The sequence below is a fragment of the Anomaloglossus baeobatrachus genome, chromosome 1, assembly GCF_048569485.1.
Source record: "Anomaloglossus baeobatrachus isolate aAnoBae1 chromosome 1, aAnoBae1.hap1, whole genome shotgun sequence".
Lineage (NCBI taxonomy): Eukaryota > Metazoa > Chordata > Amphibia > Anura > Aromobatidae > Anomaloglossus > Anomaloglossus baeobatrachus.
In genome coordinates, this window is record NC_134353.1 from 14,324,998 (window position 1) to 14,347,556 (window position 22,559).

Below are 22,559 nucleotides of genomic sequence, written 5' to 3' on the forward strand. Positions count from 1 at the left end.
TCTCCGGGGTCTCCCTCCATAGTGTTTTTCTGTCTTTGTGTCAGCAGTAGGGTCCTCCTGGGTCTCCTCTATAGCGTTTTTTTTTTTATCTCTGTGTCAGCTGTGGTTCTGCTAGGTCTCCTGCATAGCATTTTTCCTATCTGTGTGTCAGCAGTGGGGTCCTTCTGGGTCTTCGTAGCGTTTTTCTATTTGTGTCAGCAATGGGGTCCTGCCAGGTCTCCTCCATAGCGTTTTTCTATCTATGTTTCAGCAGTGGGGTCCTCCTGGGTCTCCTTCATAGCGTTTCATGTCATTCAGATGATCCTGAGCTGCAGGACAGCTTGAATACCTTTGGGGCTTATCCACAATGTGTACTATCCTGTGTTGCAACCTTTCATCAGTTTTTCTGGAACAATCTCAAGGGTGCCATTACTTTCGGCCATGACTATATATTATATACAGTAAAAATGAACTAATGAAGCGCTGATGTCCAAGCAGTAAATAATATAAACACAATTGGTATTTATGCTCAGATAGGAAGTAATATAAATGGTGAAACACCATATTAATATTAATAATTAAGCACCATATAGCAATCAATCACATACAGAATGCTGAAAAAAAACAAATGAATGATAAAATAAATTTTTATTAATGAATATTAAAAATAAAAATAGCAGTGATATTCACAGATAGCCAGTAGGTGGCACCACACTACCATGAATACACGTACATAATAGTTAATACTAACATAGCAGTATAATACAAGTAACGCCAACCTCATAATACAGTATATCATGCGGGCTGAACAGAAAGCTGGTTGTCAAAATATGGTATCAAAATTAGGATTATAAAGTGTAGTTCATAGGGAACAGTATTTACCATTATCAGGAGCGTGCCATTTCACCAACGTGCGTTTCACCACTGCGACTTCTTCTGGGGTAGTGGCCACCAACTCTTCATCACATCCTTTTAAATAGAAAATAGCCAACAGAAACGGACAACATATAGATGTGATAGTATGTCAAACACCAGTCATCTGAAGACACCACCTTTGTGAAACATCTTTTAGAATTTGTGCTCACTCACAATTTCCTTACATTTCATGGATCATTCTTCCTACAGCTCCAGGGTACAGCTATGGGGACAGCTTGAATGGTATCTGTACGTGGTCCCTTTCTACTGGCCATTTTTTATTAAAAGGGTTGTTATATTGAGTTGGTGGCCACTCCCCCAGAAGAAGACACAGCGGCGAAACACACGTTGGGAAAGTGGCACCACGCTCCTGATACTGGTAAATGCTGTTCCCTATGAATTACATGTTATAATCCTAATTTTTAATGTATATTTCGGCAACTAGCTTTCTGTTCTGCCAACATTATATACTGTATTATGATGTTAGTTTTACGTATAATATTCAGTATTATATGGGACTGTTAGTATTGACTACTATGTTCTGGTATTCATGGTAGTGCGGTGCTATTTGTGAATATCACTGCTATTTCTATGGGGTAAATGTGTATATACAATATTTGTGACCTTGGCATTTCCAGGGCTGCAGAGATCATTGACGAGTCGTGGCTGGAACATGACGACGTGAAGGTCTGAACAGATGGAGAAGAAACAATCGAAAACTAATCAGATGTCAGCGGTCACTGGGTGGGAATATTTATTCTGTGCTGTATGACTTGTACTATTGCTGTTATTTGTTACACCCCTTAGGCCACATTCTCACATTCGTGGCTATGTCCATGTGTTGCCAGATTATTTTATCAGACGGCACGCGGACCCCTAGAGTTTCATATATCCAATCACATATCTGTGAAAATCACAGCTCCGAGAATGAGATCTGTGAGACTCCGAGCATGTGCTGTTCTGATCCGATTATGAGAATAAGAGACACTTCATGGGTCTATGCGCTGTCCGAGAAAATAATCAGGCAGCACACCGACACTGCACACCGACACTGCACACCGACACTGCACACGGATGCAGGAGCCTCATTATGTATAGCACCGGCCATTAGTATCTAGTGTACTCTCTATGTCAAGCGCCGTCCTTACATAGTTTCTTATTTTATTATGTATAGCGCTGTCCCTTATTAGCATCCTCGCTAGTTATGTATACTGCTGTCCTTTATTATATAGTGTCCTCTCTAGTTATGTATACTGCTGTCCTTTATTATATAGTGTCCTCTCTAGTTATGTATACTGCTGTCCTTTATTATATAGTGTCCTCGCTAGTTATGTATACTGCTGTCCCTTATTATATAGTGTCCCCTCTTGTTATGTATGGTGCTGTCCCTTATTATATAGTGTCCTCTCTTGTTATGTATACTGCTGTCCTTTATTATATAGTGTCCTCTCTAGTTATGTATACTGCTGTCCTTTATTATATAGTGTCCTCGCTAGTTATGTATACTGCTGTCCCTTATTATATAGTGTCCCCTCTTGTTATGTATACTGCTGTCCCTTATTATATAGTGTCCTCTCTTGTTATGTATACTGCTGTCCTTTATTATATAGTGTCCTCGCTAGTTATGTATACTGCTGTCCCTTATTATATAGTGTCCTCTCTAGTTATGTATACTGCTGTCCCTTATTATATAGTGTCCTCTCTTGTTATGTATACTGCTGTCCTTTATTATATAGTGTCCTCTCTTGTAATGTATACTGCTGTCCTTTATTATATAGTGTCCTCTCTAGTTATGTATGGTGCTGTCCTTTATTATATAGTGTCCTCTCTTGTAATGTATACTGCTGTCCCTTATTATATAGTGTCCTCTCTTGTAATGTATACTGCTGTCCTTTATTATATAGTGTCCTCTCTTGTAATGTATACTGCTGTCCTTTATTATATAGTGTCCTCTCTTGTTATGTATGGTGCTGTCCTTTATTATATAGTGTCCTCTCTTGTAATGTATACTGCTGTCCTTTATTATATAGTGTCCTCTCTAGTTATGTATGGTGCTGTCCTTTATTATATAGTGTCCTCTCTTGTAATGTATACTGCTGTCCCTTATTATATAGTGTCCTCTCTTGTAATGTATACTGCTGTCCTTTATTATATAGTGTCCTCTCTAGTTATGTATGGTGCTGTCCTTTATTATATAGTGTCCTCTCTTGTAATGTATACTGCTGTCCCTTATTATATAGTGTCCTCTCTTGTAATGTATACTGCTGTCCTTTATTATATAGTGTCCTCTCTTGTAATGTATACTGCTGTCCTTTATTATATAGTGTCCTCTCTAGTTATGTATGGTGCTGTCCTTTATTATATAGTGTCCTCTCTTGTAATGTATACTGCTGTCCCTTATTATATAGTGTCCTCTCTTGTAATGTATACTGCTGTCCTTTATTATATAGTGTCCTCTCTTGTAATGTATACTGCTGTCCTTTATTATATAGTGTCCTCTCTAGTTATGTATACTGCTGTCCTTTATTATATAGTGTCCTCTCTTGTAATGTATACTGCTGTCCTTTATTATATAGTGTCCTCTCTAGTTATGTATACTGCTGTCCTTTATTATATAGTGTCCTCTCTTGTAATGTATACTGCTGTCCCTTATTATATAGTGTCCTCTCTAGTTATGTATACTGCTGTCCCTTATTATATAGTGTCCTCTCTAGTTATGTATACTGCTGTCCCTCATTAGCATCCTCGCTAGTTATGTATACTGCTGTCCCTCATTAGCATCCTCGCTAGTTATGTATACTGCTGTCCCTCATTAGCATCCTCGCTAGTTATGTATACTGCTGTCCTTTATTATATAGTGTACTCTCTTGTTATGTATGGTGCTGTCCCTTATTATATAGTGTGCTCTCTAGTTATGTATACTGCTGGCCCTTATTATATAGTGTCCTCTCTAGTTAAGTATACTGCTGGCCCTTATTATATAGTGTCCTCTCTAGTTATGTATACTGCTGTCCCTTATTATATAGTGTCCTCTCTTGTAATGTATACTGCTGGCCCTTATTATATAGTGTCCTCTCTAGTTATGTATACTGCTGTCCTTTATTATATAGTGTCCTCTCTTGTAATGTATACTGCTGGCCCTTATTATATAGTGTCTTCTCTAGTTATGTATACTGCTGTCCCTTATTATATAGTGTCCTCTCTTGTAATGTATACTGCTGTCCTTTATTATATAGTGTCCTCTCTTGTAATGTATACTGCTGTCCTTTATTATATAGTGTCCTCTCTTGTAATGTATACTGCTGACCCTTATTATATAGTGTCCTCTCTAGTTATGTATACTGCTGTCCTTCATTATATAGTGTCCTCTCTTGTTATGTATGGCGCTGTCCCTTATTATATAGTGTCCTCTCTAGTTATGTATACTGCTGTCCCTTATTATATAGTGTCTTCTCTAGTTATGTATGGTGCTGTCCTTTATTATATAGTGTCCTCTCTTGTTATGTATACTGCTGTCCTTCATTATATAGTGTCCTCTCTTGTTATGTATGGCGCTGTCCCTTATTATATAGTGTCCTCTCTAGTTATGTATGGCACTGTCCCTTATTATATAGTGTCCTCTCTAGTTATGTATACTGCTGTCCCTTATTATATAGTGTCCTCTCTAGTTATGTATGGCGCTGTCCCTTATTATATAGTGTCCTCTCTTGTTATGTATACTGCTGTCCTTTATTATATAGTGTCCTCTCTTGTAATGTATACTGCTGTCCTTTATTATATAGTGTCCTCTCTTGTTATGTATGGCGCTGTCCCTTATTATATAGTGCCCTCTCTAGTTATGTATGGCGCTGTCCCTTATTATATAGTGTCCTCTCTTGTAATGTATACTGCTGTCCCTTATTATATAGTGTCTTCTCTAGTTATGTATGGCGCTGTCCCTTATTATATAGTGTCCTCTCTTGTTATGTATGGCGCTGTCCCTTATTATATAATGTCCTCTCTAGTTATGTATGGTGCTGTCCCTTATTATATAGTGTCCTCTCTTGTTATGTAACTGTGCCATTGGGTGGGTACAGTGGTACTGAGCTATGAGGTGGGTACTGTGTTATAGGTACTGTGTCGTGCCCACAGCCATCTCTGTTCTTTATATTTGGGTGTCTGTGGAACTGTCTTAGGCACGCGCCCCCCACGGGTGCAGATCTTGGCATCACCATGAATTCCACCAGTTACAATGGGCTGAATGGTTCATATGATGAGAAGTCACATGATGGGAATTTGGGGACTTCCCTGATGACATCAGGTGACAGTAAACCAGGGAGGGCAGGGTGCGGGACTGGAGATCCCCACATACCTCAGTGGAGCTAGTCTCACTTTCTGAGGAGTGGAGCAGATCTTGTCCTGTAATAACCCCACAGGACCAAACTCCTCACCAGTTCCCGCAGCACTGGGACCACTCACCGATCACAGTCAGGATCACGAGGAGCAGCGTTTTCTGATTCAGCTTTTGCTCATAGACGCCATTGTCTTTCTCGGTCAGGTTTGTGAGCAGGAAGGACTTGTTCTCTGAGACGACTTGGCCACGGGTTTCGTAGGCCTTATGTACTATGGGTTCTCCATGGGCCATCATCAACCAGCTGGGGTTGCCACCTACTTTTCTGAGTTCATAGATCATGTTCTCCTTGAACTCGACTTCACTCTTCAGTCCCGGAAGGAGAATAGAGGAGCCGGTGGCGCCATTGATCCTGAGCTTCTCAATCTCAACATCTCCCACTGGAAAACACACATACAAGATTAGAAGAGGACACAACAGTAAGACCCAGACGTCAGCAATGAGCATTCGAGATGTAATTGAAAACACAGATCCCTGGAGAAGTGATATCATGAGTACAGAAGAAGAGGATGGCCAGCAAGGACGAGACTTGGAGGAGTCTGAAGACCATTCTGAAGAAACATGGATGAGCTAACAACATGAAGTCAAAGCTAAAGCATCTCAATAACAATCAGAAGAACTTGTCTCAGCTGCCGCACTGCTTCATCATAGGTTATGCAGATCCTCCAGGTCTGTAATGTCTCCCGCTTTCCCACCTTTAGGCATTGTGCAACATTGAGTATTTGGGTGCAGAAATTTCTGCACCATTTCTGCATCTCTTGGAAGGACAAACGAAAAAGCAAAAATATACAATCTTCACCCGTGTTTTTCTAGTGTTTTTGGACACCATTGAATGCTAAGGAGATAGAAAACAGATATAGATGACAGATAGATACTGTACAGACAGACATATAGACATATAAATGCTCAACCCCTGACATAAAATAAAATTTCACCTTGTGCAGTTTATTGGGCAGATTATTATGATTAAGTAAATAAATGATAAACACGACGTTAGGTCCCTTATTTTTAAAAACCAGCAAAAAGTAAAGCAGGCAGCTGGGGGCTGGAATTATCAGGCTGGGAAGGTCCATGGTTACTTCACATCAAACACCAAAAATATGATCCCAAATACCACCGCACCAGGAAAATCGGGAAGAGCAGGCAATGCATTAGAATTGGATCATCTAATGTCGTGCACCACTTCTGGGGCAGCTGCGGGCTGCTATTTTTAGGCTGAGATGTGCCCAATAACGATGGACCTTCCCAGCCTGATAATATCAGCCCCCAGCTGTCTGCTTTTTCTTTGCTTGTTATCAAAAATAAGGGGGACCTCACACCAATTTTTTCATTTATGTATTTATTTAATCATAAAAATCTGTCCAATAAGCTCCACAGGGGTCAATTGTATTATCTGGTTCTCTGTATATATATTTATATCTATTATGTACCTCTATAGATACAACAGAAATAAAGAGAGTCTTCTCCGGTTAATTGATTAATTTAAAAATCCATCTATTCAAAAATCATTAAAAAAAAAGTAAAAAAAAAAAATAGGGGAATGTGTTGTATGAAGAAAACAGACCCAGGACAAAAAAATAAATAGATTGTTGTCTGAATCAAATCATCACATTGGTTGCATAAATAACATAGATAATGGATGGTTGTGTGATGCAATAACATGTATATATTAAGACAAAAAAAAATAAACAGGGTGGTGTGAATAATGGCTCCAAGGTGTGAAAGTATGGGAGTCTCACAAAGGGAGAACTAAGCCGGTGCAAAGAAATGAGCAGACTGAGGTGCAAAATCAAATGGCAACCACCACATTACCGTTATAATATGTTAATATACCAGTAACCTAAGCAGGAGCATAGTTACTACATGATATGCATAAACAAAGGAAAGACAAGTCCTGCACCACTAGTCCACTGCTGTTACCCAGTGCTGACTTGTGCGTGAGGTATAGCTCCAGCATACGGTACCGTCTGGCTGCAGGGTGCACGTCAAAAATAGAAGAATCAAGTCCAGAATATCCAAGATAGGGAAGACACACTGCACTCAACTGCTGTGCCGAAGAATTTTATTCCAAAAACAGGTGAAGGATAAAACAGGCGAGAGGAGACCTGGATGCGGGTCCCTCACAAAGGACGGCCGTTTCGCCTGCAAATCAGGCTTCCACTGGTCCATGTGGAAGCCTGATTGGCAGGTGAAACGGCCGTCGTTTTCTGTGAGGGACCCGCATTCAGGTCTCCTCTCGCCCGTTTTATCCTGCACCTATTTCTGGAATAAAATTCTTCGGCACAGCAGTTGAGTGCAGTGTGTCTTCCCTATCTTGGATAGTTACTACATGAACATGCCGAAAGAATACCGAAAATGGATGTTCAAAGTAGATATGTTGCATCAAAACCAAGAATTTTTTCTACTTTTGCATAAAATAATATATCTTTATTAATATCAATTTTACATACATACATATAATCAAATACTAAAAAACAGTCAAGGTGCCGAAAGGAGAAGAGGGGCCAAGGCCCTGTTCTCTCCCTACCTAAGCGACGGGGGTCGGCGTCCTAGATGTAATGACGCCCCCGTTCCACGGTGGCTAAGTCCTAGGTTGTCCCTCCCTGGTTCTGGAATAAGTGCACTAACTCATAGGAGTGTATAACCCAAAGCAGTGAGACCACCGAGAGAAGAGAAGTGCACAGTCCAGGGTAACTAATTTGTCTGTATCATCACCCGGGGCTGACAGGGAAAGGGGCGTAGGGTTAGTCGTGTTTTATCAGTCGATGATAGTTAGTGAGAGATAAACAAGAATTTATATTATCCAAGTGTCACAAACCACCGGGGGGGTCACTCAGAAATCCCCCGCGCTGGCTACCAGTACGTCACAATCGGGGGGTAACAAGTGGGGGGTCACCCCTCCTTTATACCTCCCGACCGACAGACAGAGCACGTGACGCGCTCTCTAGCGCCCCTCTTATAGTCAGGCCAATTATGGAATTGCCCGACAATAAGCAAGGAGGCCGCTATACTACTTATGCCGATTATTGAAGGGTCCCCGGTGAGAGTAGGGTATATATTCCCCCGACCTCCGCGGGCGGAATATATAATATCTTCCCGAATCTCACTGGCCTCCCCACAATAATCCTTGGCACAACTCGCTGCCACCAACCGCTTCACGGTAACTATTAGCCGAACACACAGACGTGGGATTCAAGATCGAGATAACAGAACAGCCCAGGATTAATTATATAATTTAATCGCCTAAAGCACACTAGAAACTACAATATATACAATAGGGAATCTACAGAATATACATATGTCAGAGTACAGTTACAGATAAAGCATGGTTTACAAACAGGTATACAATTACATCAGTTACCTTGTGCGTCTGGCCACAGGGGGGCGCTGTAGACCAGGTTTCCAGGAACTCTCTCACAGGTCTTTCCCAACCAGGCCCCCGAGCAGAAGAACACTGGAAAATGGCCGAAGTAGGGTTATCAACCTGGGCAATCCAGGTCCCCTCCTACCTTAGTGACCTCACAGGGAAGCACTGCTCCACCCCTGGCTGGAGTTATGGACAAAATCCACAACATGGAATATGGCCATAACTTGGCCTGGGAGCGTCGTAGGCGGACGCCAATGCTCTCATTGTGACAGTTATGAATTTAGCTACAGAACGAGGGGACTCATGACCTGTCTGCCAGTTCCCCATTGGCTGATATCACGCCTGGGGCATTTCCCAATGTCCTGCTCCCATAAAAAGGGGGTGCCGGCATCGTCCACATGCGGAGACACCATTTTTATGGTTGCCATATTTATCGGAAATATGGCTTGCGAGATATGAACCATTTTTTACTGGAGTCGTTCTGTCTGGCTATTTCCATAGCCTTGCTAACTAGCTAGCAGCCCCCACTACAGGGTCACGGCAGGGAGTCATCCTGTGTCCATTGTCCTCAAGCCACCTAATTTCCATATCACAGGACATGGCCATGGATTTGTTGCTAAACCAGTTGTGTGAAGGGAAGGGGGGGGGTGACACCAGGAGAGGGCTTCCTGACATGACTTGAATGTCATGATTTATCGTCATATCTCCGGATTTACCTCACACCTCCCCCCTTTTGAGGGCGCTAGGGGGCAGCACACTCCGGTGTTCCCCCGTGCGCCCGTCCGCGACCTCTCCTTGTCGGGACAGCCCGTCTGCGTTACCGTGGTCACGGCCCCTTTTGTGGCGAATGGTGAAGTTGTATTGCTGGAGCGCAAGGCTCCATCGCAACAATCGCCCATTCGTCCCAGAGACGGTGTGCAACCAGCTGAGGGGATTGTGGTCCGTCTCCACGATGACGTGGCGCCCGTATAGATAGGGTTGCAGACGCTGCAGGGCCCACACTATGGCCAGGCACTCCTTCTCCATCGTGGAATAGGCAACTTCCCTTGGTAACAGCTTCCTGCTCAGGTACAAGACTGGGTGCTCTTGGCTCGCAGAGTCCACCTGGCTGAGCACCGCACCGAGGCCGAAGTCACTGGCGTCGGTCTGTACTACAAACGGCCGCGTGAAGTCGGCTGCCTGTAGCACGGGCGGGCTGGACAGGGCGTCCTTTAGGGCCCGGAAGGCTGTCTCGCAGTCCATTGTCCAATCGACTGCAGAGGGCAGCTTCTTCTTGGTGAGGTCCGTCAAGGGCTTTGCCAGGCTACTATAGCGTGGAACAAACCTCCTATAGTACCCAGCGGTCCCCAAGAAGGACATCACCTGCTTCTTGGTCCTGGGGGTGGGCCAGGATGCGATGGCTTCCACTTTCTCAGGCTCGGGCTTCAGTGTTCCCCCGCCTACCCGGTGACCGAGGTACTGGACCTCGCTCATGGCCAGCTGACACTTTCCCGGCTTGATGGTCAAACCTGCCCGGTGGATCCGCCTGAGCACCTGTGCTAGATGCTCTAGGTGGTCCTCCCAGGTGGGACTGAAGACGGCAATGTCATCCAGGTACGCGGCCGCGTACCCTTCAAGTCCCTTGAGCAGGGTGTTGACCATCCGCTGGAAAGTGGCAGGGGCATTCCTCATCCCGAATGGCATCACCGTGGACTCGTACAGTCCAAATGGGGTAATAAAGGCAGAGCGTTCCCTGGCCTTGCGAGTCAGGGGGATCTGCCAATATCCCCGGCTCAGATCCATGATGGTCAGGTACTGAGCCCCGGCCAACTGATCGAGCAGGTCATCGATGCGTGGCATTGGGTACGCATCGGCGACCGTGACAGCATTGAGCCCCCTGTAGTCCACGCAGAACCGCGTGGTTCGGTCCTTCTTAGGGACGAGGACTACAGGCGAGGCCCAAGCGCTGTTGGATGCCTGGATCACCCCCAGCTTCAGCATCTCGTCAATCTCCTGGCGCAGGTGTTGCTGCACCTCCAGGGAGACCCGATATGCTGAACGCCGGATCGGGGGATGATCCCCAGTGTCCACGTGATGGACAGCCAAGTCAGTCCTTCCGGGCTGGTTGGTAAACAACCCCCGGAAGGGGTGTAGGGTGGCCCACAGCTGGGACCGTTGGTCCTCCAAGAGCTGGTGGCCAACCTCCACATCCTCAATGGATCCGCCTGCCCTAACCTGGGCTAGCATATCCAAGAGGGTTTCCGCTTCTCCCTCCTCGGGCAGGTTGCACACAGGGAGTGCACATGCCTCCCGCTCATGATGTGCCTTCATCATGTTCACATGGAAGGGCTTCCGCCTTCCACGGGCAGGGTCCAGGGTGACCAGGTACGTCACAGGGTTGAGCTGCTGGTACACGAGGTATGGGCCTTCCCAGGCTGCCTGAAGCTTGTCCTGTGGTACGGGGACCAGTACCCACACCTCTTGACCCACTTGGTAGGTCCTCTCACAAGCGTTCTGGTCGTACCAACGCTTCTGATCGGCCTGGGCTTGAGCCATATTGTCGTGTACCAGTTGCGTCAAGGCCTGCATTTTGTCCCGGAAGCGCATGACATACTCGATAACCGACACTCCAGGGGTGGCCAAATCCCCTTCCCAAGCCTCTTTCACCAGAGCCAGGGGGCCCCGCACACGTCGCCCGTACAGGAGCTCAAACGGTGAGAATCCTGTTGAGGCCTGTGGAACCTCCCGGTAAGCAAATAACAGGTGTGGGAGATACCGCTCCCAGTCACGCCCGTGGGAGTCGACCAACATCTTAAGCATCTGCTTTAAGGTGCCATTGAACCGCTCGCACAGGCCATTAGTCTGTGGATGGTACGGGCTGGCCACCAGATGTCGCACCTGGACCTGCTTACAGAGGGCCTCCATCAGCTGGGACATGAATTGGGTCCCCCGGTCAGTGAGCATTTCCTGGGGAAAACCCACTCGGGAGAAAATCTCCAGCAATGCGGTGGCCACCTTGTCAGCCCGAATGGACGACAAGGCCACTGCTTCTGGGTACCGGGTGGCATAGTCCACTACCGTCAGTATGAAGCGTTTCCCGGAGCTGCTGGGGATGGCCAGCGGGCCGACCAGATCCACAGCCACCCTCCTGAAAGGCTCATCGATGATTGGCAGAGATACTAGTGGGGCTTTGGGGTGTGGCCCCGCCTTCCCCACTCTCTGACAGGTTTCACACGAACGGCAGTAGGCAGCCACATCGGCCCCCATTTTTGGCCAGTAGAAATGCTGGTTTAACCTGGCCTTGGTCTTAGCGATCCCTAGGTGTCCGGCCATCGGAATCTCATGTGCGATCCGCAACAACTCCGTCCGGAACGGATAGGGTACCACCAACTGTCGGTCCCTGGGCCACGCCTCCGGTGAACCCTGCTGGACCGTGGCCCGGTACAGCCGTCCTTGGTCCCAGACCACTCGCTCCGGGTCCGAGTCCGAGGGAGGCTGTGCCGCCTGCTCCTTTAGAGCTTTCAGGCTGTCGTCAGCTTCTAACGCTGCCTGAAACCCCTGACCAGATGTGGCCAGAATCGACGAGACTGTCACATCTTCGGTCAGTACCCCGGGACCTGTGTCCTGGCCCCCACCTGACTCGGCTGCCACTTGGTCAGAAGGGGAAGAGCTATCGGACCTCCGGGAGGCCCCTTGGCTTCCAGCACTCCCACTGCGGGTGACAGCGGCCACAGCCGCTGCGACCGTGGGTCGTGCCTGCTCCTCCTCCGTTCCTGACCAAGTCGCCGGTTCAGGCAGACCTACCTGGCTTCCTGACACCCCGGTTGTGGGGGAACCCTGCACCGAGATCTTACCTGGGAGCACTTCCGCTCCTGGACCGGCCCCAATCTCACCTGCCTGTTCCCCCCCTGCAGCAACAGAACCCCGCTGTGAAATCTCTGGGGACCCCACATTTGCTGTGGTAGCCCCCACCCCACACACTGGTCCTCCCCCTGCAGCACCCTGCTCTCTGCTTATCCCTGCAGAGGGCAACAGATCCCAGCTCACAGGCTGATTACTTGTAGAGGCATTGTCACACCTTTCTCTGACCCCCTCCCCTGTCACAGCTGCAGCTGTGTGTGTGTCTATGGTGTCTGTGCAAGCAGAAATATCAGAGTTCACTCCCTCCTCCCTTACATCATTCATAGATAACACATTAACATTGTCCGGAGGCACGTCAGCACTGGCTGAAGGTTCAGCCTTTGGTTGGGGCCCAAACTGGGAGGTTATCTGCCCCAAATCTGTCCCAAGTAGCACGTTTGCAGGGATCCGATCAGTTACCCCCACCTCCCTCACCCCTCGCCCTGCGCCCCAGTCCACATAAATGTCAGCAACAGGCAGCGCCGGGTCAATGCCTCCAATCCCGGAGACAGCGAGGGTTTTTCCAGGGATCAAGTCTTGGGGGGACACCATCTCAGGCCGCACCAGAGTCACCTCCGAGGCGCTGTCTCGCAGTCCTATGGTCACAGACCGGCCGACGGTGACAGGTTGGAAGCTGTCCAGGGACCTACCACCACCCCCACCCACACAATACACCTTGGGCGGCCCTTGGGACGGGGACGGAGCCGGGGCCTTGGGACGCTGAGGGCACATGGCCTTGAAGTGTCCAGGTAGGTTGCACTGGTGGCACCGTCTTGGTTCCGCCACGGGCCTGGAGAGGGGAGTTGAGGGGGACACCCCCTGCAGTCTAGGGGCAGGTGGGGCAGTCGCAGAATTCATCTTACCCCCTCTCCAGGTGCTGCTGGTGGCTGCTCTCCTGGCTTCAGGAGCCCGATTGTTGGTGTAGTCATCGGCCAGGGCAGCTGTAGCCGTGGACCCCTTTGGCTTCTGGTCTCGGATGAACTGGCGGAGATCCTCAGGGCAGTTCCACAAGAGTTGCTCCGTGATGAACAAGTCCAGGATCTCCGGTCCGGTGGAAAGCTGCAGGCCTTGGGTCCAGTGGTCGGCAGCTCGGGCAAGTGCCCGCCTGTGGTCAGCCCAGGAGTCCTTTGGTCCCTTCTGTAGGCTCCGGAACTTCTTGCGGTAGGACTCTGGAGTGAGGTTGTACTGTTGGATCAGGGCCCGCTTGATGGTGTCGTAGCCCTGATCTGCCTCAGCAGGCAAGTCCCCAAGGACATCCAGGGCCTTACCCCTTAAACGGGGGGTCAGGTATTTGGCCCACTGGTCCTTGTCCAGATGGTGCTGCAAGCAAGTCCGTTCAAAAGCAGTCAAGAAAGAGTCCAAGTCTCCATCCTTCTCCAGCACTGGGAAGTCCTCAACACGGACCTTTGGAAGTTTGGTGTCTTGAAGGTCACGTGCGGCTGATGAGGGCCGGAGCTGAGCTAGCTGCAGCTGGTAGTCACGCTCTGCCTGGCGCTCTTCACGCGCTGCCTGCCGCTCCGCAGCCTCAGCCTCACACGCTGCCCTGCGCTCTGCCAGGAGTGCCTGGTAGCCCTCCCGGTCTCCAGCCTGGAGTAGGGCCATAGCCATTTGAAGAAGGCTATCCGAGCCTCCCAGGCTCGGTGGAATGGCACGTGGTGATCTGCGGCCCGCTGCGGAGCCTGGGGCTTCACTGTCCATTGCAGAGCGGAGGGCTGGCATCTGGCTCGTTGAGGAACCTTGGGCGAGCTCCTCCTCATCTTGTCCATAATTGCCAGCTTGTGCGCTGTCCTCTGCAGAACGGTTTTCAGGCGTCGAGCTCCTGGAGGACTCGTGGGCAACCTCCTCATCGTCTCTGGCCTGAGCATCGGCCATTCCTTTGGCTTTGCTCCTGGTGCTATCAGCCATTGTTGCCGACTTTGGTCACTGACACAGAACTGACACCTGATGCCTCCACACACCTTACAGTATCTGCACTCTGACACTCTAGTGTTGAGCTGGTCTGAAGACCCCAGCAGCCACAGCTGCTGCAGGCAGTCTTTAGTGTCTGGGAGTATGGGTCTCACACTCACACACACTATTATCTCGATCCCACCGCTATGCCACCAATATGTCACAAACCACCGGGGGGGTCACTCAGAAATCCCCCGCGCTGGCTACCAGTACGTCACAATCGGGGGGTAACAAGTGGGGGGTCACCCCTCCTTTATACCTCCCGACCGACAGACAGAGCACGTGACGCGCTCTCTAGCGCCCCTCTTATAGTCAGGCCAATTATGGAATTGCCCGACAATAAGCAAGGAGGCCGCTATACTACTTATGCCGATTATTGAAGGGTCCCCGGTGAGAGTAGGGTATATATTCCCCCGACCTCCGCGGGCGGAATATATAATATCTTCCCGAATCTCACTGGCCTCCCCACAATAATCCTTGGCACAACTCGCTGCCACCAACCGCTTCACGGTAACTATTAGCCGAACACACAGACGTGGGATTCAAGATCGAGATAACAGAACAGCCCAGGATTAATTATATAATTTAATCGCCTAAAGCACACTAGAAACTACAATATATACAATAGGGAATCTACAGAATATACATATGTCAGAGTACAGTTACAGATAAAGCATGGTTTACAAACAGGTATACAATTACATCAGTTACCTTGTGCGTCTGGCCACAGGGGGGCGCTGTAGACCAGGTTTCCAGGAACTCTCTCACAGGTCTTTCCCAACCAGGCCCCCGAGCAGAAGAACACTGGAAAATGGCCGAAGTAGGGTTATCAACCTGGGCAATCCAGGTCCCCTCCTACCTTAGTGACCTCACAGGGAAGCACTGCTCCACCCCTGGCTGGAGTTATGGACAAAATCCACAACATGGAATATGGCCATAACTTGGCCTGGGAGCGTCGTAGGCGGACGCCAATGCTCTCATTGTGACAGTTATGAATTTAGCTACAGAACGAGGGGACTCATGACCTGTCTGCCAGTTCCCCATTGGCTGATATCACGCCTGGGGCATTTCCCAATGTCCTGCTCCCATAAAAAGGGGGTGCCGGCATCGTCCACATGCGGAGACACCATTTTTATGGTTGCCATATTTATCGGAAATATGGCTTGCGAGATATGAACCATTTTTTACTGGAGTCGTTCTGTCTGGCTATTTCCATAGCCTTGCTAACTAGCTAGCAGCCCCCACTACAGGGTCACGGCAGGGAGTCATCCTGTGTCCATTGTCCTCAAGCCACCTAATTTCCATATCACAGGACATGGCCATGGATTTGTTGCTAAACCAGTTGTGTGAAGGGAAGGGGGGGGGTGACACCAGGAGAGGGCTTCCTGACATGACTTGAATGTCATGATTTATCGTCATATCTCCGGATTTACCTCACACCAAGAATCGCCCAACACGTTTCGCCCCGATAATAGTAGTCTCAGGGCTCATCAGGGGCGTCTACACTAGATCCTTCAAAAGTTTATTCATAGGTTCAAATCTGTATAAAAACAACAAAAAGTCATTGTTACCACAGAGACTAGTAATGTCAAAACTACATACATACATTGGACTTATACCTAGTTTTGTTATACCAAGTGTGGAGCCTTTCAGTTCTGGTCAGTATAGTATATGGCGATGACTATGCTCATAGAAATATTGATGTGGGACATCACCAGACTCTGTGGTAACAATGACTTTTTGTTGTTTTTATACAGATTTGAACCTGATATAGACAAATTAGTCTGACTGTTTTATAGTATTTGATTATATGTATGTATGTAAAATTGATATTAATAAAGATATATTATTTTAGGCAAAAGTAGAAAAAAATCTTGGTTTTAATACATGAACATGCCCCAAGGACGCCCCGGAGGCATGTGACACTCATAGTGATGCTGAGGCCTCAGGATAAAAAATACCTATCTCTATAGCACTCACCGTTGTCTAAAAACACATGCAAAAACGCTAAAAACGCTAAAAAATGCTGAAAAAATGTCCTCAATGAATCAGGCAAGTCTGGCTCCAACATGCCCGTCATCAAGAAGACCACTGTGAATAACGTCAATGTGGATGAACTGAGACAAGAAAAGGGTTCGAAAACTCAATAACTGCCAACGTGAGGTCCCCGGAAGCCCAAGTAGAGAAGTTTAGAGGGACAATGCTTCTCAAACCTTCCACATGAACTTAGACAAATCCCACCATGGTACTGGGGGGGGGCGCTCTGTGCATGCAGACATATCGTGTCGCTTAGTGGGAGCGGTGCAGGTTATCACCTCCTCATTTTCAGGGCAGCAAATCCTTAGTACCATGGTGGAGTCTCCGTTACGTCACCCATGTGGTGGAGTCTCCATTACGTCACCCATGCGGTGGAGTCTCCGTTACGTCACCCATGCGGTGGAGTCTCCGTTACCTCACCCATGCGGTGGAGTCTCCGTTACCTCACCCATGTGGTGGAGTCTACGTTACGTCACCCATGTGGTGGAGTCTCCGTTACGTCACCCATGTGGTGGAGTCTCCATTACGTCACCCATGTGGTGAAGTCTCCGTTACGTCACCCATGTGGTGGAATCTCCATTACGTCACCCATGTGGTGGAGTCTCCATTACGTCACCCATGTGGTGGAGTCTCCATTACGTCACCCATGTGGTGGAGTCTCCATTACGTCACCCATGTGGTGAAGTCTCCGTTACGTCACCCATGTGGTGAAGTCTCCGTTACGTCACCCATGTGGTGAAGTCTCCGTTACGTCACCCATGTGGTGAAGTCTCCGTTACGTCACCCATGTGGTGGAGTCTCCATTACGTCACCCATGTGGTGGAGTCTCCATTACGTCACCCATGTGGTGGAGTCTCCATTACGTCACCCATGTGGTGAAGTCTCCATTACGTCAACCATGTGGTGGAGTCTCCATTACGTCAACCATGTGGTGGAGTCTTCGTTACGTCACCCATGTGGTGGAGTCTCCGTTACGTCACCCATGTGGTGAAGTCTCCGTTACGTCACCCATGTGGTGGAGTCTCCGCTACGTAACCCATGTGGTGAAGTCTCCATTATGTCACCCATGTGGTGAAGTCTCCGTTACGTCACTCATGTGGTGGAGTCTCCGTTACGTCACCCATGCGGTGGAGTCTCCATTACGTCACTCATGTGGTGGAGTCTCCATTACGTCACTCATGTGGTGGAGTCTCCATTACGTCACCCATGCGGTGGAGTCTCCATTACGTCACTCATGTGGTGGAGTCTCCATTATATCACCCATGTGGTGGAGTCTCCGTTACGTCACTCATGTGGTGGAGTCTCCGTTACGTCACCCATGCGGTGGAGTCTCCATTACGTCACTCATGTGGTGGAGTCTCCATTACGTCACTCATGTGGTGGAGTCTCCATTACGTCACTCATGTGGTGGAGTCTCCATTACGTCACTCATGTGGTGGAGTCTCCATTACGTCACTCATGTGGTGGAGTCTCCATTACGTCACTCATGTGGTGGAGTCTCCATTACGTCACTCATGTGGTGGAGTCTCCGTTACGTCACCCATGTGGTGGAGTCTCCATTACGTCACTCATGTGGTGGAGTCTCCATTACGTCACCCATGCGGTGGAGTCTCCATTACGTCACTCATGTGATGGAGACTCCACTCCATGTTACATCAGCCATGTGGTCCCCTACACGTCCCTGAAACTCACGTTTTCTTTTTCCCACATAATTTAGTGGTTTGAACAGAAACAAAGACAGAGTTTTACAATTTGTAAAATTAGTTTTTATAAAAGACTTTTGGGGTTCGGAAACTCTGAAATTGTATTCCAGAAGAAATAAATCTACAGAAATGAAACTTTCCACAGCGATAAGTAACCAGAGGCTTGGGCCACCACCAGGTCCTTCTTTTCTGGTGGTACATAGTGGCTGTGTACCAGGCTACCCCTATCTGATCGTCCCTTTCTGGACGATCAGTTAGGATATCGGCCTAGACATTACAATATCCCATAAGTTTGGGTTGTCTCGCAATACTCCCCAATATTTCCTGGACACACCCACCACTGGGTGAATACACTGGTCTCAGGTCCCAATAATTCGAGTACCTTGGTTCTCTTTCGGTCTCTGATGGGGCACCCACTTTATATGCCTTCCTAATAATGAGGTGCAGCTTTCCTTTCTTAAGGAAACTCTTTTCCAAATCTTTTGTTTGTTTCTTAAAAGCTTCGCTAAACAATGATATATTATGATTAAATTAACCTTTCAGGATCCCTCTTGTAGATTAGCGGGTGATGACGTTCCCATCTCAATAGGTTATTCTGCGGGTTTCTGGAGATTCTTGGTTAATAAATGGCTACCAGGTCTTATTTGGCTAAGAACGTTCAGAAAGGGTAATCGGCCCCCCAATATCAGGAGCGATGACCCATCCGATTCACATTCAGATATAAAGTCACTAAAGCTGGGTCCGGGCATAAGATAAAGTGCTGAAGCTCGTCTCCGCCGATGAACGGACGTTCTGCTCACTTAGGCTAGTTTCACACTTGCGTTGAACGGCATCCGTTGCATTGCGTTTTGTGACGGATGCAACAGATGTGTTGCATATAGTGGCACAACGGATGCAACGGATCGTACAAAACAACGGAATCTGCTTTTTTTTTTCTCTCTTTAGTTTTACCGGCGGCAGACTATTGTGAGCGATCAGCTGATCGCTCACAGCAGCCGGCCGCCGGGTGATCAGCTGATCGCTCACAGCAGCCGGTCGCCGGGTGATCAGCTGATCGCTCACAGCAGCCGGCCGCCGGGTGATCAGCTGATCGCTCACAGCAGCCGGTCGCCGGGTGATCAGCTGATCGCTCACAGCAGCCGGTCGCCGGGTGATCAGCTGATCGCTCACAGCAGCCGGTCGCCGGGTGATCAGCTGATCGCTCACAGCAGCCGGTCGCCGGGTGATCAGCTGATCGCTCACAGCAGCCGGTCGCCGGGTGATCAGCTGATCGCTCACAGCAGCCGGCCGCCGGGTGATCAGCTGATCGCTCACAGCAGCCGGTCGCCAGGTGATCAGCTGATCGCTCACAGCAGCCGGCCGCCGGGTGATCAGCTGATCGCTCACAGCAGCTGGCCGCCGGGTGATCAGCTGATCGTTCGGCTGCTGAGACTGTGTGCCGGGGGCGGGGAACGGAGTTCGGGGTGGGTGGAGCCGAGCAGGGCCGTGGCGCTGAGGACGTCAGTGCCGCGGGGACTGCATGGCTGTAGATAGGTGACTGTGTGTGTGTGTGTGTGTGTGTGTGTGTGTGTGTGTGTGTGTGTGTGTGTGTGTGTGTGTGTGTGTGCGTATGTACATGTGGAGTAAAGTGAGGGAGGGGGCGGAGCCGAGCGGGAAAGTGTCGGGCTCCATGCATACGTAGCCAGGGTAAATATCGGGTAACTAAGCAAAGCACTTTGCTTGGTTACCCAATATATACCTTGGTTACCAGCGTACACCGTTTAGTGCTGGCTCCCTGTACACATAACCAGCGTAAATATCGGGTTACTAAGCAAAGCGCTTTGCTTAGTAATCCGATATGTACCCTGGTTACGTGTGCAGGGAGCCAGAGAGAGCATGCGCAGCAAAATTCTAAGGATTCCGCTGCTCAAAAAACGTACATGCTGCGTTCCTTCCACCCGGCGGAAGCAACGCAGCGTCGGAAAGCGGAAGCAATGCAGGTCCATTAGTCGCAATTCGTCGTCCATACAAGTCTATGGGAAGCAGCGAAATCCGTTAACGGATTCCGCTGTTTTCCAAAACGGCGGATTGCGACTAAAGGAAAACAACGCAAGTGTGAAACTAGCCTTATTATATATACTGCCGCCTGTTTACACTGGGAGAATATATCTTACAATGCAGGCTCAGTGATTATCTTTCAGTGTAAATACAGCATTATTTGCAGATATTATAAGAGTAATGTTCTTATCTGTCTTATCTGCAGAGGAAACTATTATTCAGTGTATCTCCCTGGTTTTTTTCTTGGTCAGATCCCAGGCCTCCTTCCTGATCTGAGGAGAAATATGGCTGACCAGAGGTGGGCGGCTGACCAGAGGTGGGCGGCTGACCAGAGGTGGGCGGCTGACCAGAGGTGGGCGGCTGACCAGAGGTGGGCGGCTGACCAGAGGTGGACGGCTGACCAGAGGTGGACGGCTGACCAGAGGTGGACGGCTAACCAGAGGTGGACGGCTGACCAGAGGTGGACGGCTCAACATCTCAGCTCCACAAATCAGTCCTAGGATCAAATACAGTCCTTCCATTTTGCTTTGGAAGGATCGTCCTTCATTCTTTGCTTAGCGCACGCTCATTTTGTGAATCCATAGGAAAGTGATGTGAGCAGAGCGTGCACAGGTGGGGCGGATGGGTGAATAGGGCCGCTCCGGTATTAGGAGGCCTCGCCGGGGTAACATCACTTTTAAATATTTTAGCCTTATTTCAGTATCAGTGTTTAACAAAAATAAAAATATATTCACAGAAAATAAAATGACATATTTGTGGGTAACAAAAACAACAAAAAATCTAAATGTCCCTGGATCTTTGCTGGGTTAACAAAGTCCATTCTTTGTATTGATTGAGGCACTTGGAGAAATAGAAGACTTTGGGCCACCAGAACATGGACTCTTGTTAGTGGACTCGTCAAGAGCCCCATCTTGCTCAGTTCTTCCACATGGGGTTTCTTGACAGTGAGGTCTACGGGAGAATCATGGTCAGCCATCAGACGCTAGCTAAACACAGGGTTTTGGGGTAGTGGCGGAGGGATGTGGACTTTGTCCGGAGGGTGATTTTGGCAAGCTTTGGTTCTTTGTGCCGTTGGGCGGGCTGCACTCTTGAGGTGAGATATTCTTTGAGCTATATGCAGCAGCAAACTGTGGAACCATTCTCTGCATGAGCTCACGAACAACTAGGAGAATATGAGGGTCCTCGATCCGGCTTCAACTCTTCGTCTTGCCTTTCTACTTCTTAGCTTGTTCTTGTTTCAGGAGGTTTTCTTGGCCAGTTTCATTAATAGGTTTATGAAATGCAGCTAAATGCTCCTTAACATTTAAGATATTGATAGAACATATAAAAAAAAGTGACATTACTCAAACCTGGCCTTCTAATAACGGAGCAGCCCCATTCATCCATTGCTCCCCACTTGTGCGCGTTCTGCTCATACCACTTTTCTTCCACCCAGTTAGGAGACCTGGGAGACGCCGTCTACACCGTCCAGATGAACGTCTACGCAGTGGTGACTGGAGGCCTCCAAGAAGGATTCAACCGGGGAAACATGGCCTCTCCCCACCTCCAAATGTGCCATTGGCTCCTTGCCCATTAGCGAGGAATTACATAGCAGAACATCAGCCGCCAGCCATGCTTCATCTGCAGAATTGAGGACAACATTCGATCTTATCCAGGGCAGCTTCTTGGGCAAAAGCGCACTATGAATTACATTTTGTCCGTGTGAGGTACAGGGGTAATGGCGCACTCAGGAACATCAGTGACTGACTATTCTCACACAAAATGCTAATGCTTCTCAAAAAAATGTCCACCACCAAGCGACAGAGGAACTGGGCCTTTCTTCTCCACAGGTCCAAGGCCAGGACCTGTCTGGGGAGTCCGCAGTGGGATCTGCACAATTACAACTCTTTGGTTACGGGTTCACAAGCTGAAAAGGACGGTCCTTCCAAAGCAAAATGGAAGGAAGGTATTGGATGCTAGGACAGATTTGTGGAGCTGAGATGTTATCCGTCCACCTCTGGTCAGCCATATTCCTCCTCAGATCAGGAAGGAGACCCGGGCTCCAAACAACCAAGAGAAAACCAGGGACATACAGACAGTATAACAGTGAGATACTGGAGGAAGCGATGGCCATGGTCATGAACAGCAAAATGAGCGTCTCCAAACTGCAAAGCATGTATAGGATTCCTTATTATTAAGCGCCATCCACAAGTATATAGAGTGATTACAAAACATAGACAGCTGCACTCTAGAATGCTATAAGGGAACTCTGGTATTACTGCTATAGGAACATATGAAAAGAGACATACAGTTAGATCCAGAA

At 48.4% G+C, this 22,559-nt stretch overlaps 1 protein-coding gene across 1 annotated transcript in view; it reads right to left on the bottom strand.

Moving 5' to 3' along the window:
* LOC142269949 (uncharacterized) overlaps window positions 1–22,559 on the bottom strand; it is a 66,432-nt gene that overhangs the window by 39,098 nt on the left and 4,775 nt on the right. Inside the window, exon 2 of the mRNA XM_075332421.1 lies at window positions 5,353–5,664. Within this exon, the coding sequence (XP_075188536.1) occupies window positions 5,353–5,664 (312 nt within the window). The remainder of the gene's footprint in view (window positions 1–5,352; window positions 5,665–22,559) is intronic.